This window comes from Salmo salar, chromosome 14 (genome assembly GCF_965601325.2).
Source record: "Salmo salar chromosome 14, fSalSal1, whole genome shotgun sequence".
NCBI classification, from domain to species: domain Eukaryota; kingdom Metazoa; phylum Chordata; class Actinopteri; order Salmoniformes; family Salmonidae; genus Salmo; species Salmo salar.
Genome location: NC_138304.1, coordinates 42151082 through 42167526, shown reverse-complemented (window position 1 = coordinate 42167526; position 16445 = coordinate 42151082). Strand labels below are relative to the sequence as shown.

General features: G+C 44.7%; 1 protein-coding gene across 6 annotated transcripts in view; it reads right to left on the bottom strand.

Moving 5' to 3' along the window:
- The window catches only part of LOC106569692 (myomegalin), a 106535-nt gene that overhangs the window by 9081 nt on the left and 81009 nt on the right, over positions 1–16445 (bottom strand). For 5 of the 6 annotated variants that reach the window (XM_082960988.1, XM_082960986.1, XM_082960983.1 and 2 more), the window contains 8 exons: positions 13838–14055; positions 13479–13596; positions 13228–13345; positions 12910–12964; positions 7269–7519; positions 6049–6312; positions 2615–2866; positions 2158–2406 (listed from right to left, as the gene is read on the bottom strand). In XM_082960988.1, the coding sequence (XP_082817114.1) occupies positions 2158–2406; positions 2615–2866; positions 6049–6312; positions 7269–7519; positions 12910–12964; positions 13228–13345; positions 13479–13596; positions 13838–14055 (1525 nt within the window). The remainder of the gene's footprint in view (positions 1–2157; positions 2407–2614; positions 2867–6048; positions 6313–7268; positions 7520–12909; positions 12965–13227; positions 13346–13478; positions 13597–13837; positions 14056–16445) is intronic. The other variant, XM_082960987.1, reaches the window with a different exon arrangement.

The window sequence follows — 16445 nt, the reverse complement described above, 5'->3', positions numbered from 1 at the left end:
GAAAGCTGCCGCGGTCATCCTCCTCTTCAAAGGGGGTGACACCCTAGACCCAAACTGTTACAGACTTATTTCCATCCTGCCCTGCCTATCTAAAGTCTTCGAAAGCCAAGTTAATAAACAGATCACTGACCATTTCAAATCCCACCGTACTTTCTCCGCTGTGCAATCCGGTTTCCGAGCCGTCACTGGTGCACCTCAGCCACGCTCAAGGTACTAAACGATATCATAACCGCCATCGATAAAAGACAGTACTGTGCAGCCGTCTTCATCGACCTGGCCAAGGCTTTTGACTCTGTCAATCACCGTATTCTTATCGGCAGACTCAATAGCCTTGGTTTTTCTAATGACTGCCTCGCCTGGTTAACCAACTACTTTGCAGACAGAGTTCAATGTGTCAAATCGGAGGGCATGTTGTCCGGACCTCTGGCAGTCTCTTTGGGGGTACCACAGGGTTCAATTCTCAGGCCGACTCTTTTCTCTGTACATATCAATGATGTCGCTCTTGCTTCGGGCGATTCCCTGATCCACCTCTACGCAGACGACACCATTCTGTAAACTTCTGGCCCTTCCTTGGATACTGTGCTAACAAACCTCCAAACGAGCTTCAATGCCATACAACACTCCTTCCGTGGCCTCCAACTGCTCTTAAACGCTAGTAAAACCAAATGCATGCTTTTCAACCATTCGCTGCCCGCACCTGCCCGCCTGGCTAGCATCACCACCCTGGACGGTTCCGACCTAGAATATGTGGACAACTATAAATACCTAGGTGTATGGTTAGACTGTAAACTCTCCTTCCAGACTCATATTAAACATCTCCAATCCAAAATCAAATCTAGAATCGGATTTCTATTTCGCAAAAAAAGCCTCCTTCACTCACACCGCCAAACTTACCCTCGTAAAACTGACTATCCTACCGATCCTCGACTTCGGCGATGTCATCTACAAAATAGCTTCCATTACTCTACTCAGCAAACTGGATGCAGTCTATCACAGTGACATCCGTTTTGCTACCAAATCACCTTATACCACCCACCACTGCGACCTGTATGCTCTAGTCGGCTGGCCCTTGCTACATATTCGTTGCCAGACCCACTGGCTCCAGGTCATCTATAAGTCTATGCTAGGTAAAGCTCCGCCTTATCTCAGTTCACTGGTCACGATAACAACACCCACCCGTACCTCACTGATCATCCCCAAAGCCAACACCTCATTTGGCCGCCTTTCATTCCAGTTCTCTGCTGCCAGTGACTGGAACGAATTGCAAAAATCGCTGAAGTTGGAGACTTTTATTTCCCTCACCAACTTTAAATATCAGCTACCTGAGCTGCTAACCGATCACTGCAGCTGTACATAGTCCATCTGTAAATTGCCCACCCAATCTACCTACCTCATCCCCATACTGTTTTTATTTTATTTACTTTTCTGCTCTTTTGCACACCAGCATTTCTACTTGCACATCATCATATGCTGATTTATCACTCCAGTGTTATTCTGCTAAATTGTAATTATTTGCTCCTATGGCCTATTTATTGCCTACCTCCTCATGCCTTTTGCACACACTGTATATAGACTTTCTTTTTTTTCTACTGTGTCATTGACTTGTTTATTGTGTTATTGGCTTGTTTATTGTTTACTCCATGTGTAACTCTGTGTTGTTGTCTGTATCACACTGCTTTGCTTTATCTTGGCCAGGTCGCAGTTGTAAATGAGAACTTGTTCTCAACTAGCCTACCTGATTAAATAAAGGTGAAATAAAAAAATAAAAAATAAAAAAGTAAGCTAACTATGGTAGCAAACATAACGTTTGCAGCTCATTTGAGTTAGCCTACACACTAAGTTTCTGTCGCAAGCTAGCTAATAATTGATCATTTTCAAAATGTATTTACTTACTTGAATAGGTTCTCCCACGCCCTCGTTTTCTGGGTGCTTAGAGAAAATAAATCATGGGCAATCTTCCCGAAGGTTCCGGTGGTAGCAGAATGCAGCCAGCCATGTGGACGATTGGAGGCATCCAACATACTGACTTTGGTCTTCCAACATGGTGCCAGGTGGGGTTGCTAGGTGATTTGTGACGCAACTGCAAGCCCTCTATAGACAAACTATGAATCATTTGGTTCAATGTTGACAGTAGGGTGAACTGGTGGGGTACAGTACCTGAGCTGGCCTGCAGGTGTGCCTGGAGAGCCAGGTTCTCCTCTTTCAGGACTCTGATCTCATTGGACAGCTGGCAGACAGAGTCCAGGCTCTGGATGTAGATGTTGGTGGGCGCTGCGCCGTCGCGGCCGGTGGTGGAAAGGCGTTCCTCCAGCTGCTGTCTGAGCCTCTCATTGGTCCTGATGGACTCCTCCAGGTGCTGACGCAGACACTGCACCTCCCTCAGGTGCTCCTTGATCACGTCCACACCTCAGGGAACACGGGACAGAACATTGTTCAAGTTTATGTTAGCCCCACTGTGTATTTGCAGGTTAAATATGAAATGACATGCTGTAAAATACTTGAAAAATGATTGATGTTGGTATTGAGTCTAGATAGTGCAAACCATGCTAGTGATGAAAAAAGGTGGCGGGACTTACGAGAGCGCTTTATTGTAATAGAAGGCTCTGGGTCTTACCAGTAAAGCTGTTTCCTGAATAGTATCCTGATGACCCAACCCTGATTGGCTGAACCATGTTTTCCATATCGCACAATGCACCACTCTCCACCAGATCTGCGTCTGCCTTCAGGGCGGGGCCTGCGGGTCGGCCGCCTAGCTGGTGTGGGTAAAAGGCATGGTGGGTAATCTGTCGGTAAGGGGAATGGTCAGGCTGGTGATGGGCGGCTGGTGGGGCGGTCGACCGGGCCTTGGCGTGAGGAACCACAAAGCCTGTAACAGAACAGAGAAGTAATCTATATTAAGGAGCCACACTCAGGGGCTGTAAAAGAGAAAGCATTCTTATTAGAGGGTATTACAGCATATCTGGACCAGAAGCAGGTGCTGTATCATCAAACTATCTGGACCAAAAGCAGGTGCTGTATCATCAAACTATCTGGACCAAAAGCAGGTGCTGTATCATCAAACTATCTGGACCAAAAGCAGGTGCTGTATCATCAAACTATCTGGACCAAAAGCAGGTGCTGTATCAACAAACTATCTGGACCAAAAGCAGGTGCTGTATCATCAAACTATCTGGACCAAAAGCAGGTGCTGTATCATCAAACTATCTGGACCAAAAGCAGGTGCTGTATCATCAAACTATCTGGACCAAAAGCAGGTGCTGTATCATCAAACACAAGTTGAGTAATCATTCCTGGTTAGAGTCTCTAGTCTAGGATCTCTCAACCCCAACATTGTCTCTAGTCTAGGATCTCTCAACCCCAACATTGTCTCTAGTCTAGGATTTCTCAACCCCAACATTGTCTCTAGTCTAGGATCTCTCAACCCCAACATTGACACTAGTCTAGGATCTCTCAACCCCAACATTGTCTCTAGTCTAGGATTTCTCAACCCCAACATTGTCTCTAGTCTAGGATCTCTCAACCCCAACATTGTCTCTAGTCTAGGATCTCTCAACCCCAACATTGTCTCTAGTCTAGGATCTCTCAACCCCAACATTGTCTCTAGTCTAGGATCTCTCAACCCCAACATTGTCTCTAGTCTAGGATCTCTCAACCCCAACATTGTCTCTAGTCTAGGATTTCTCAACCCCAACATTGACACTAGTCTAGGATCTCTCAACCCCAACATTGTCTCTAGTCTAGGATCTCTCAACCCCAACATTGACACTAGTCTAGGATCTCTCAACCCCAACATTCTCTCTAGTCTAGGATCTCTCAACCCCAACATTGTCTCTAGTCTAGGATCTCTCAACCCCAACATTGTCTCTAGTCTAGGATCTCTCAACCCCAACATTGTCTCTAGTCTAGGATCTCTCCACCCCAACATTGACACTAGTCTAGGATCTCTCAACCCCAACATTGACACTAGTCTAGGATCTCTCAACCCCAACATTGACACTAGTCTAGGATCTCTCAACCCCAACATTGACACTAGTCTAGGATCTCTCAACCCCAACATTGACACTAGTCTAGGATCTCTCAACCCCAACATTGTCTCTAGTCTAGGATCTCTCAACCCCAACATTGTCTCTAGTCTAGGATCTCTCAACCCCAACATTGTCTCTAGTCTAGGATCTCTCCACCCCAACATTGACACTAGTCTAGGATCTCTCAACGCCAACATTGACACTAGTCTAGGATCTCTCAACCCCAACATTGACACTAGTCTAGGATCTCTCAACCCCAACATTGACACTAGTCTAGGATCTCTCAACCCCAACATTGTCTCTAGTCTAGGATTTCTCAACCCCAACATTGACACTAGTCTAGGATCTCTCAACCCCAACATTGTCTCTAGTCTAGGATCTCTCAACCCCAACATTGTCTCTAGTCTAGGATCTCTCAACCCCAACATTGTCTCTAGTCTAGGATCTCTCAACCCCAACATTGACACTAGTCTAGGATCTCGCAACCCCAACATTGTCTCTAGTCTAGGATCTCTCAACCCCAACATTGACACTAGTCTAGGATCTCGCAACCCCAACATTGTCTCTAGTCTAGGATCTCTCAACCCCAACATTGACACTAGTCTAGGATCTCTCAACCCCAACATTGTCTCTAGTCTAGGATCTCTCAACCCCAACACTGTCTCTAGTCTAGGATCTCTCAACCCCAACATTGTCTCTAGTCTAGGATCTCTCAACCCCAACATTGACACTAGTCTAGGATCTCTCAACCCCAACATTGTCTCTAGTCTAGGATCTCTCAACCCCAACACTGTCTCTAGTCTAGGATCTCTCAACCCCAACATTGTCTCTAGTCTAGGATCTCTCAACCCCAACATTGACACTAGTCTAGGATCTCGCAACCCCAACATTGTCTCTAGTCTAGGATCTCTCAACCCCAACATTGACACTAGTCTAGGATCTCGCAACCCCAACATTGTCTCTAGTCTAGGATCTCTCAACCCCAACATTGATACTAGTCTAGGATCTCTCAACCCCAACATTGTCTCTAGTCTAGGATCTCTCAACCCCAACACTGTCTCTAGTCTAGGATCTCTCAACCCCAACATTGTCTCTAGTCTAGGATCTCTCAACCCCAACATTGACACTAGTCTAGGATCTCTCAACCCCAACATTGTCTCTAGTCTAGGATCTCTCAACCTCAACATTGTCTCTAGTCTAGGATCTCTCAACCCCAACATTGTCTCTAGTCTAGGATCTCTCAACCCCAACATTGACACTAGTCTAGGATCTCTCAACCCCAACATTGTCTCTAGTCTAGGATCTCTCAACCTCAACATTGTCTCTAGTCTAGGATCTCTCAACCCCAACATTGATACTAGTCTAGGATCTCTCAACCTCAACATTGATACTAGTCTAGGATCTCTCAACCCCAACATTGACACTAGTCTAGGATCTCTCAACCCCGATTGTCTCTAGTCTAGGATCTCTCAACCCCAACATTGTCTCTAGTCTAGGATCTCTCAACCTCAACATTGATACTAGTCTAGGATCTCTCAACCCCAACATTGATACTAGTCTAGGATCTCTCAACCCCAACATTGACACTAGTCTAGGATCTCTCAACCCCAACATTCTCTCTAGTCTAGGATCTCTCAACCCCAACATTGTTTCTAGTCTAGGATCTCTCAACCCTAACATTGTCTCTAGTCTAGGATCTCTCAACCCCAACATTGATACTAGTCTAGGATCTCTCCACCCCAACATTGTCTCTAGTCTAGGATCTCTCAACCCCAACATTGTCACATCCACACCAAGTCATTACAATATATACTGTCCCATCCTAATCCACTGCAGGCATGCTATATTAGCCCTAACTTCACCCACTCCTCTATCTAGCCAATGTTGTCCCTGTCAGTGTCAAACCAATACATGCTACAGATCACAGATTCTACTCCATTCTGTTACTCCTCCAATCCACCAAGGTTGTCCCTCATAAAATAAGAACACCACACCATTGCATGCTGACCCTAACTCTGCTCACTCTCATTCATAGTCATCTGTCTGTGCAGGGTATCTAGCTGCTGTTGCACGGCTTCCATAGGGAAGGTCCTGGTTGCGGGGTCAAAGGTCATACGTTGACCCCAGAGGTCATGTCTTGGGTAAAGCCTGGGGAGGGACTGGGAGGTGGGTAGGGAGCAGGACACAGGACCAGTCTGACTGGCTGACTCCACGGGAGTGGAGTATAGCATGTTGGGACAGCTGCTGGAGGACTTAAGAGAGGATGGAGGGAGGGAGGGGTGGACGTCTGAAAAAAGAGTGGAGAAAAGGGTGAGAGGAGGTTGGAAAAAGGATGGAGGGAGAGACAGGTGAGACAGGTGTAAGGTATGTGTTTATGAATAGCACATGTTTAAACGGCTAACGTAAACTCACCCCCATTCCGTACAAATGTGCGCAACCGCGACATTCAAACGAGGCTGCAAAGAAAACTAATGGGACTAGCGACTGTGTTGACTTCAAAATCTGGGGTGTGAACTACATTTCTATTCAAGCGTTGATCGACATGGTAATGGCTCTATAGTATTGGAGAAAAGTAGAAAAAACTGACCCTCCGTTACATCGTGACGTGTCATGCCGTAACGTACAGCACGCATAAAGCAACTATTTCTGTCTTACAATCTCTCTCCACCAGGTGTAGCACTTCTCTCATCGTTTAAAAACAAGAAATGGACAGTGACGGGTTAAGGGGGATACCTAGTAATTTTTTGCATCATCACTGCAAGCGATCATGACTCTCAAAAGCCACTGTTAACTTCTGAAGATCACTTTAGCACCCCCCAAAAAAAACCTGATTCAAATTCAACACAAACCTTCAAATAGGTATGTAATGACACATTATATAAACTCTTTATAGTGTTTTATTTTCATTTTAGAGGCGATAAGGTGATAAGTTGGACAGATCGAGTGAAAAAAAGCAGTTTCCCCACACGACAACTCTCCTTCTCACTATCACGCATTAGTTTCACTTCCCCACCCGCCATTTTTAAAAAGACCCGACGGAGCTCATTGCCTTCTTGAATCATGCAGAAACGGGCAGCGTGGAGGTCTCGTCATGGATTTTGTTGGAAAGGGGAGAAATTGTGCTTTACAATGGTATTGACATTACAGTTGATCTGGAAGTATTATGTTTTTTGGGCGCTAAAATAAGGTCAATTGTATGGACCAAGGCGATGTACAAAAGTGAGTGTGTTTACGTTACTATACCTGTGCTTCCTGGGTCATGTCCCGCCCCCTGTCCCTTCAGTTCTTGAGCGTATTCACTGCCAGCATCCACATCTGAGCACAGCTCCAGGTCCTCATTGGTCCTGCACTCGTCCGACACAAAGGAGGTTCTGTCTGATTGGTCGGTGGTCTCTGAGAGGGCATGGCTGCTGGAGGGGGTGTCAGGACGCTGCTGGAGTTTGGTGTGGAGCGACTCGATTATCTTATCCTTCTGCTGGAGCTCCTTACTCAGCCTAGAGAGAGAAAGAGAGATTGTTTATCTCATCCTCTGCTACAGATCTTTACTAATTTTCTACAAGACGTACACTACCGTTCAAAAGTTTGGGTTCACTTAGAAATGTTCTTGTTTTTAAAAGCACATTTTTTGTCCATTAAAATAACATCAAATTTATCAGAAATACAGCGTAGTTATTGTTAATGTTGTAAATGACTATTGTAGTTGGAAACGGCTGATGTTTTATGGAATATCTACATAGGCGTAAAGAGGCCCATTATCAGCAACCATCACTCCTGTGTTCCAATGGCACGTTGTGTTAACTAATCCAAGTTTATCATTTTAAAAGGCTAATTGATCATTAGAAAACCCTTTTGCAATTATGTTAGCACAGCTGAAAACTGTTGTCCTTATTAAAGAAGCAGTAAAACTCTCCTTCTTTAGACTAGTTGAGTATCTGGAGCATCAGCATTTGTGGATTCGATTACAGGCTCAAAATGGCCAGAAACAAAGTACTTTCTTCTGAAACTCGTCAGTCTATTCTTGTTCTCAGAAATGAAGGCTATTCCATGCGAGAATTTGCCAAGAAACTGAAGATCTCATACAGCGCTGTGTACTACTCCCTTCACAGAACAGCGCAAATTGGCTCTAACCAGAATAGAAAGAGGAGTGGGAGGCCCCGGTGTCTGTGTTCTTTTGCCTATCTTAATCTTTTCTTTTTATTGGCCAGTCTGATATATGGCTTTTTCTTTCCAACTCTGCCTAGAAGGCCAGCATCCCGGAGTTGCCTCTTCCCTGTTGATGTTGAGACTGGTGTTTTGCGGGTACTATTTAATGAAGCTGCAAGTTGAAGACTTGTGAGGCATCTGTTTCTCAAACTAGACACTCTAATGGACTTGCGCTCTTGCTCAGTTGTGCACCGGGGCCTCCCACTCCTCTTTCTATTTTGGTTAGGGCCAGTTTGCGCTGTTCTGTGAAGGGAGTAGTACACAGGGATTGTACGAGATCTTCAGTTTCTTGGCAATTTCTTGCATGAAATAGCCTTCATTTCTCAGAACAAGAATAGACTGACGAGTTTCAGAAGAAAGTCTTTGTTTCTAGCCATTTAGAGCCTGTAATCGAACCCACAAATGCTGATGCTCCAGATACTCAATTAGTCTAAAGAAGGCCAGTTGTATTGCTTCTTTAATCAGGATTAACTTGGATTAGCTAACACAACGTGCCATTGGAACACAGGAGTGATGGTTGCTGATAATGGGCAGCAGATAGCCTAATGGTTAGAGCGTTGGACTAGTAACCGTGAGGTTGCAAGATTGAATCCATGAGCTGACAAGGTCAAAATCTGTCGTTCTGCCCCTGAACAAGGCAGAACGAGGCCGTCATTGAAAATAAGAATTTGTTCTTAACTGACTTGCCTAGTTAAATAAAGGTAAAATAAAATAAAAATATATATAAATGGGCCTCTGTGCGCATATGTAGATATTCCATAAAAAAGCAGCCGTTTCCAGCTACAATAGTCATTTACAACATTAACAATGTCTATACTGTATTTCTGATCAATTTGATGTTATTTTAATGGACAAAAAAATTGCTTTTCTTTCAAAAACAAGGACATTTCTAAGTGACCCCAAACTTTTGAACGGTAGTGTACACTTACAGACAGACACAATCACACACACAGACATAGGCCACCAGAAAGGCTGCAAACAAGTGAAAGTCACTAAGATCCACCACAGAGCTCAAATACCACAATCAAGTTGTATGACCATGATCTAAGATCCACCACAGAGCTCAAATACCACAATCAAGTTGTATGACCATGATCTAAGATCCACCACAGAGCTCAAATACCACAATCAAGTTGTATGACCATGATCTTGCCTATTGCATCCCCCTTACATTGCCAGTTTCCTCTGTAGGAACTCCCGCTCTCTCTCCATCTGTTTCCATAGGAGGGCAGGCTCTCTCCCAGCGCGATCCCCACACACAGAGAAAGACCACAGAGAGTCCCTGTACAGGGGACTGCTCTTAGAGAGCATGGACTTCCATAGTGGAGCCATAGATCTGACAGTCAAATAGTCCAATTAGTCTTAAAAATAGTCTGATTAGTCCTAGAAAGTCATATAAATAGTCCTGAAATAGTCATATTAGTCCTAGAAACAGTCCTAGAAATAGCCCAATTAGTTGTAAAAAAATATATATAAACAGTCCTAGAAATAGTCCTAGAAATATTCTGATTAGTCCTAGAAATATTCTGATTAGTCCTAGAAGTATTCATAGAAATCCGCCTTTCCCAAGTCAGGTAAAATATAGCATAAGATCCAAGGGTGTTTTCCTTATTCAAGTCTTTTCCTTTCTTGTCTTCTCTTTACTCTCTCTGTGAGAGAATGGCTTACCAAGCCACATCCAGAATGGAGGGGAGGGAGAACCAAGGCAGGGTGTGTGTGTGTCTAACGCAGTCTCACTGAGCCTCTTAAGGAGGGCCTGCGTGACACCTGTGGTTCACCCAGGTCCACTCTACAGCCTGGGGATTAGATTAGCAGTCAATCTTCTTTGTGCTCCTTGACAGCTTCATCAGCTAACCTTGGGTGAGCTTTTAGACACACAGCCAGTGGGTGAATCCTTCTGGGTAAAGTCTACTGGGAGTCTTCTGATATCTGGGATCAACAATGTGACTTCTGGGATCAAACAGAATCTCTATGCACGTTGTAGGTGGATTCAAAATCTGTATCTATAGCACTAAATTCATTTATTTAAAACCCACAACCCATGGAAGTGAACCATGGGAAAACAGAGGAAACCCCCATGTTCCTAGAACGTAATAAGATTATTCACGTGATAAATGTCTGAAAAATGCATATGTAACAAATTAGCTGTAAAAACTATAATGTAAAACAAAGTTACTTTAGTCCTCTGAAGACAAACATAAAAAAAGTAGATTATTCAAGTGAGCATGTGACTTGTAATGACTGAGCATGTGTCTGGCAGAGGCTCTGACGAGACAGCCTACAGGGAGGAGGTGAGGGCACTCGGAGTGTGGTGTCAGGAAAACAACCTGTCACTCAACGTCAACAAAACAAAGGAGATGATCATGGACTTCAGGAAACAGCAGAGGGAGCACCCCCCTATCCACATCGAAGGGACAGCAGTGGAGAAAGTGGAAAGTTTTAAGTTCCTCGGCGTACACATCAACGACAAACTTAAATGGTCCACCCACACAGACAGTGTGTTGAAGAAGGCGCAACAGCGCCTCTTCAACCTCAGGAGGCTGAAGAAATTTGTCTTGTCCGCCAAAACCCTGATTAACTTTTACAGATCCACAATCGAGAGCTTCCTGTCGGGCTTGATCACAGCCTGGTACGGCAACTGCTCCGCCCTCAACCGCAAAGCTCTCCAGAGGGTAGTGCGGTCTGCACAACGCATCACCGGGGGCAAACTACCTGCCCTCCAGGACACCTACAGCACCCGATGTCACAGGAAGGCAAAAAGATCATCAAAGACAACAACGACCTGAGCCACTGCCTGTTCACACCGTTATCATCCAGAAGGCGAGGTCAGTACAGGTGCATCAAAGCTGGGACCGAGAGACTGAAGCTGTTTTTCAATCTCAAGGCCATCAGACTGCTAAACAGCAATCACTAACTCAGAGAGGCTGCTGCCTACATGGAGACCCAATCACTGGCCACTTTAATAAATGGATCACTAGTCACTTTAAACAATGCCACTTTAAATAATGCCACTTTAATAATATTTACATATCTTACATTACTCATATCACATGTATATACTGTATTTTATACCATCTATTGCACCTTGCCTATGCCGCTCGGCCATCGCTCATCCATATATTTATATCTACATATTCTCATTCACCCCTTTTAGATTTGTGTGTATTAGGTAGTTGTTGGGGAATTGTTAGATTACTTGTTAGATATTACTGCACTGTCGGAACCAGAAGCACAAGCATTTCGCTACACTCGCATTAACATCTACTAACCGTGTGTATGTGACCAATACAATTTGATTTGATTTGATTTTGACCTCTATCCCTGCCAGAGGCTCTGACTGTTGACCTCTACCCCTGGCAGAGGCTCTGACTGTTGACCTCTACCCCTGCCAGAGGCTCTGACTGTTGACCTCTACCCCTGCCAGAGGCTCTGACTGTTAACCTCTACCCCTGCCAGAGGCTCTGACTGTTGACCTCTATCCCTGCCAGAGGCTCTGACTGTTGACCTCTATCCCTGGCAGAGGCTCTGACTGTTGACCTTTACCCCTGGCAGAGGCACAACAGGAGAGAGTGCACTGTAGGTCACCTAACACACACACACACACACACACACACACACACACACACACACACACACACACACACACACACACACACACACACACACACACACACACACACACACACAGCTGTTTCAACTAGCTAATCCATTTTGATTTCATTATAATGTCAATACTAGCTACAGTGGTTAGCTAGCTTGGAGGAAGTATTTATTGTTGTGTGCATTGCATCTGTGCACTTAGCTAGCTACCATCCCATAGTCTACATCTGTGCACTTAGCTAGCTACCATCCCATAGTCTACATCTGTGCACTTAGCTAGCTACCATCCCATAGCCTACATCTGTGCACTTAGCTAGCTACCATCCCATAGCCTACATCTGTGCATTTAGCTAGCTACCATCCCATAGCCTACATCTGTGCATTTAGCTAGCTACCATCCCATAGCCTACATCTGTGCACTTAGCTAGCTACCATCCCATAGCCTACATTGCATACGAAGTGTGCACTGACGAGCATTGCGGTTCTACAAGTAGAATCGGTAGGTTCGTCGCTACTGGGTCAGCACGCAGCAGGTACCACTTTTGTCCTAGCACACTTTTGTTCACAGGCCTCCCACTGTGATAAGTACCTATCAGCAGTCTATTGGCAGTGAGATTCTTGGTGTGTTTCATCCCTAACCTTAACCCTAACCTTAACCCCAAACCTTAGACGTAACCATAACTCCTAACCCTAATTCTAACCATAACCCTAAACCTAACCCCTCAGCCTTAAAATAGCCCTTTTTTCCTTGTGGGGAAAATGGTCCCACTTTTCCTTGTTATACTATCCTGGTCCCCTGGACTTCTGGTCGCCTGGACTTCTGATCCCCACAAGGATACTAAAACCAAACACACACACACACACACACACACACACACACACACACACACACACACACACACACACACACACACACACACACACACACACACACACACACACACACACACACACACACACACACACACACACACACACACACACACACACACACACACATACATACACACACACATACACACACACACACAAGGGAAACACTTTTTTCAGATGGTTACACATATTTGGACATAAAACCCACCGTAAAGCAAGCAGCTCATGGCCCATCTTATCATCATGGAGCTCAGCACGGTCACCTGAGGAGAGAGAAGGACGGGTAGTGGAGAGGAAAGGGAGGACAGAGAATGAGATAGAAGGACAGAAGATCAGGGAATGTGTGTGTGTGTGAGTCTGTCTGTCTGTCTGTCTGTCTGTCTGTCTGTCTGTCTGTCTGTCTGTCTGTCTGTCTGTCTGTCTGTCTGTCTGTCTGTCTGTCTGTCTGTCTGTCTTTGTGTGTGTGGGCGTGCATATGTGTGTGTCTGTCTGTGCATAGGTTTGTGTGTGTGTTCTCCACACTCACGTCCACTGATCTTGGTGCCCATTCGTTGTGCCAGGGCAGTGCTCTGTGCCAGCTGCTCTCTGAAGCTCTGTCCCATGTAGTAGTCAATGTCGTTGGCACGCAGCAGCTCCTCAAAGCCCTGGCCAATCAATTACATTCAGCTAATAGTTCAATAAAACATTTTAAATCGATAAAATACATTTGATTCAATTACTGTCAAAAAAGTGGTGGATAATGTCCTAATCTTTGGAGAGATTGTCAGAGTGTCAGACCTTGGTGGTGTCTCCCAGGTGTTGTGTGAGTATGTGACACACACCACGGCCCTCCCTCATCCTCTGACGCAGGTGGGACAGCTCCCTGGCCTGAGCCTGGATCAGGGTGTTGTACTTCCTGTTCATAGATGGAGGAAGGGGAGGGGTCAGGACATAAAAATACATTTAAAAAACATCTTCATCATCAGCATTATCGTTGTTATCGGACATCATCATAGTCATTACCCCTGATCAGTCACCATGGTAGTCATTATCATTGTTATCAATCATAATCATAGTCATTATCATTGTTATCAGTTATCACCATATTCATTATCATAATTATTTCCTTCCTTCATTTCCTCTCTCTCTCCACTCACCCGGGCCAGGTAGCACACTTCCCCTCCTCCACCACCCCTCCTTTCCCCTCCAGCCTGGAGCTCTTGAGTTGGGCCTCCAGTGAGGCCACTCGGGACACCAGCTCTCGCAGCTCTCGGCTGGGCTTGGGTTCCATGCGAGGCCCCAGGCTGTCGGACATCCAGCCCTCATCGTCTTCTACACCGCTGAGGGCTGGGGAGGCCTCGAACGCCCAGTTCACCTGATGGACAGGAGAGAGGAGGAAAAAGACAGTAAATAGTCAGGGAAAATGTAATAGCAGCACATAATCCAACAAGCGCACAAGACACTAAAGTCATCAGTCAATGTATTGATCAATCAACTGATCAATCAATTATCAATCAATCAATCAGACCTTGTATGTATTCAGGGTTGGGGAGTAACGGATTACATGTAATCCGTTACATGTAAGGGACGGATTACATGTAAGGGATTACAAAAAAGGGTACTGTAATCCGTTAATTACAGGCAAAAATATTGTAATAAGATTACAGATACTTTGAAAAACTAGATGATTACTTCGAGGATTACTTCTAAATTCATAAAGGATGTTTGCGAAAAAAAATCTTTGACACTTTTCTCAATGACATTCAAATCAGCATTGAAAAAAGGCGCAAGTGTAAATTTGTTCCACCTGAGCGAGTCTGACCACAAGTCAGAGATCACTATGATGACACACCAGATGTGTTTGATCGATTGCGGGAAAAGTGCAGGAATAGGCTTTTGTAGGCTACAGTCCAAGCTATGTCTTCCAATGGTACGACTGCTGTCGGCATCTAAAGATTATCCAAGATTATCCAATTTATCCAATAAACGCTTGGAGGTAAGGATGACAGCAGTGGTGTAGTCTACAGCGATACGGATATCACTTATTGTTGATATCTACGTAGCGCATTGATGTGAATCACACTGCTGTTCTCTCATTTAGCTGTTTGTGCCTTACGGATTGTGGTTGTTGTGGATGGCTGTTCACAAATCTAAATGTGTGTTTGAACCCAATAATGGTAGAAATCAAGAAGTTTAAGCTGCCTTTCAATTATTAATAACATAATGAATACAATTTGAAAGTGGGGCTTTTATTGCTCAATCTAATTCATGCTGGTAAAAAAAGAAAATCCATAGGCCTAACGGACACATGCTCAAACTCACACACTTTGGATAGACTTAAAGGGGCAATCTGTAGTTGCTACATACATTTTTTTAAAGAATAAATTATATATATATATATATATATATATATATATAACCATTGATTCTTGAAGAATATAACTTATAAATCCCTCATGAGCTTAGCTCAACTGTCCCACTCCATGATAACCCAAAATATAACCATGTTTTATTCCAATGTTTGTAAACATTGTAAATGTAAACAAACACTGTATAGCCTCATAGCATGGCTAAAACAATAATTTTTATATAATGGATGGTCAGTCCTTGCATAGCTCTGTCTATTCACCTGAGAGTGGTTACATTTCTCCAGGCCCATCTTCTCCAGGCCCAAGAAGGAGACCAAGGCGCAGCATGAGTATCGTTCCACATCTTTATTATTATGTGAAACTTAGCCAGCCAGCCAGCCAGCCAGACAAACAAACAAACAATAAACTATAAACAAACAATAAACTATAAACAAACAACAAACCGTGACAACAGCGGTGCAACATGCACTAACTCAAAATAAGATCCCACAAACAGGTGGGAAAAGGCTGCCTAAATATGATCCCCAATCAGAGACAACGTTAGACAGCTGCCTCTGATTGAGAACCATATCAGGCCAACATAGAAATACAACATCTAGATAACCCACCCTAGTCACACCCCGACCTAACCAAAATAGAGAATAAAAAGGAACTCTAAGGTCAGGGTGTGACACCATCCCTCAGCTTTTTACCAAAACAGAGGTGGGGCAACGATTTTGTTATTGTTTCATCTGTGGATTTTCCCTTTAAACAGCTGCATATTATCAAGATATCAAAGTGTCACCAACAAAATGGTAAACAATAGGCCTATAGCAAATGCAGCATATGGCATTAATCTTTCACATTTAAATAGCACTTCTCTCATATCATTGCTATGCAGACGACACACAATTAATCTTCTCCTTTCCCCCTTCTGACAACCAGGTGGCGAATCGCATCTCTGCATGTCTGGCAGACATATCAGTGTGGATGACGGATCACCACCTCAAGCTGAACCTCGGCAAGACGGAGCTGCTCTTCCTCCCGGGGAAGGACTGCCCGTTCCATGATCTCGCCATCACGGTTGACAACTCCCTTGTGTCCTCCTCCCAGAGTGCTAAGAGCCTTGGCGTGACCCTGGACAACACCCTGTCGTTCTCTACTAACATCAAGGCGGTGACCCGATCCTGTAGGTTCATGCTCTACAACATTCGCAGAGTACGACCCTGCCTCACACAGGAAGCGGCGCAGGTCCTAATCCAGGCACTTGTCATCTCCCGTCTGGATTACTGCAACTCGCTGTTGGCTGGGCTCCCTGCCTGTGCCATTAAACCCCTACAACTCATCCAGAACGCCGCAGCCCGTCTGGTGTTCAACCTTCCCAAGTTCTCTCACATCACCCCGCTCCTCCGCTCTC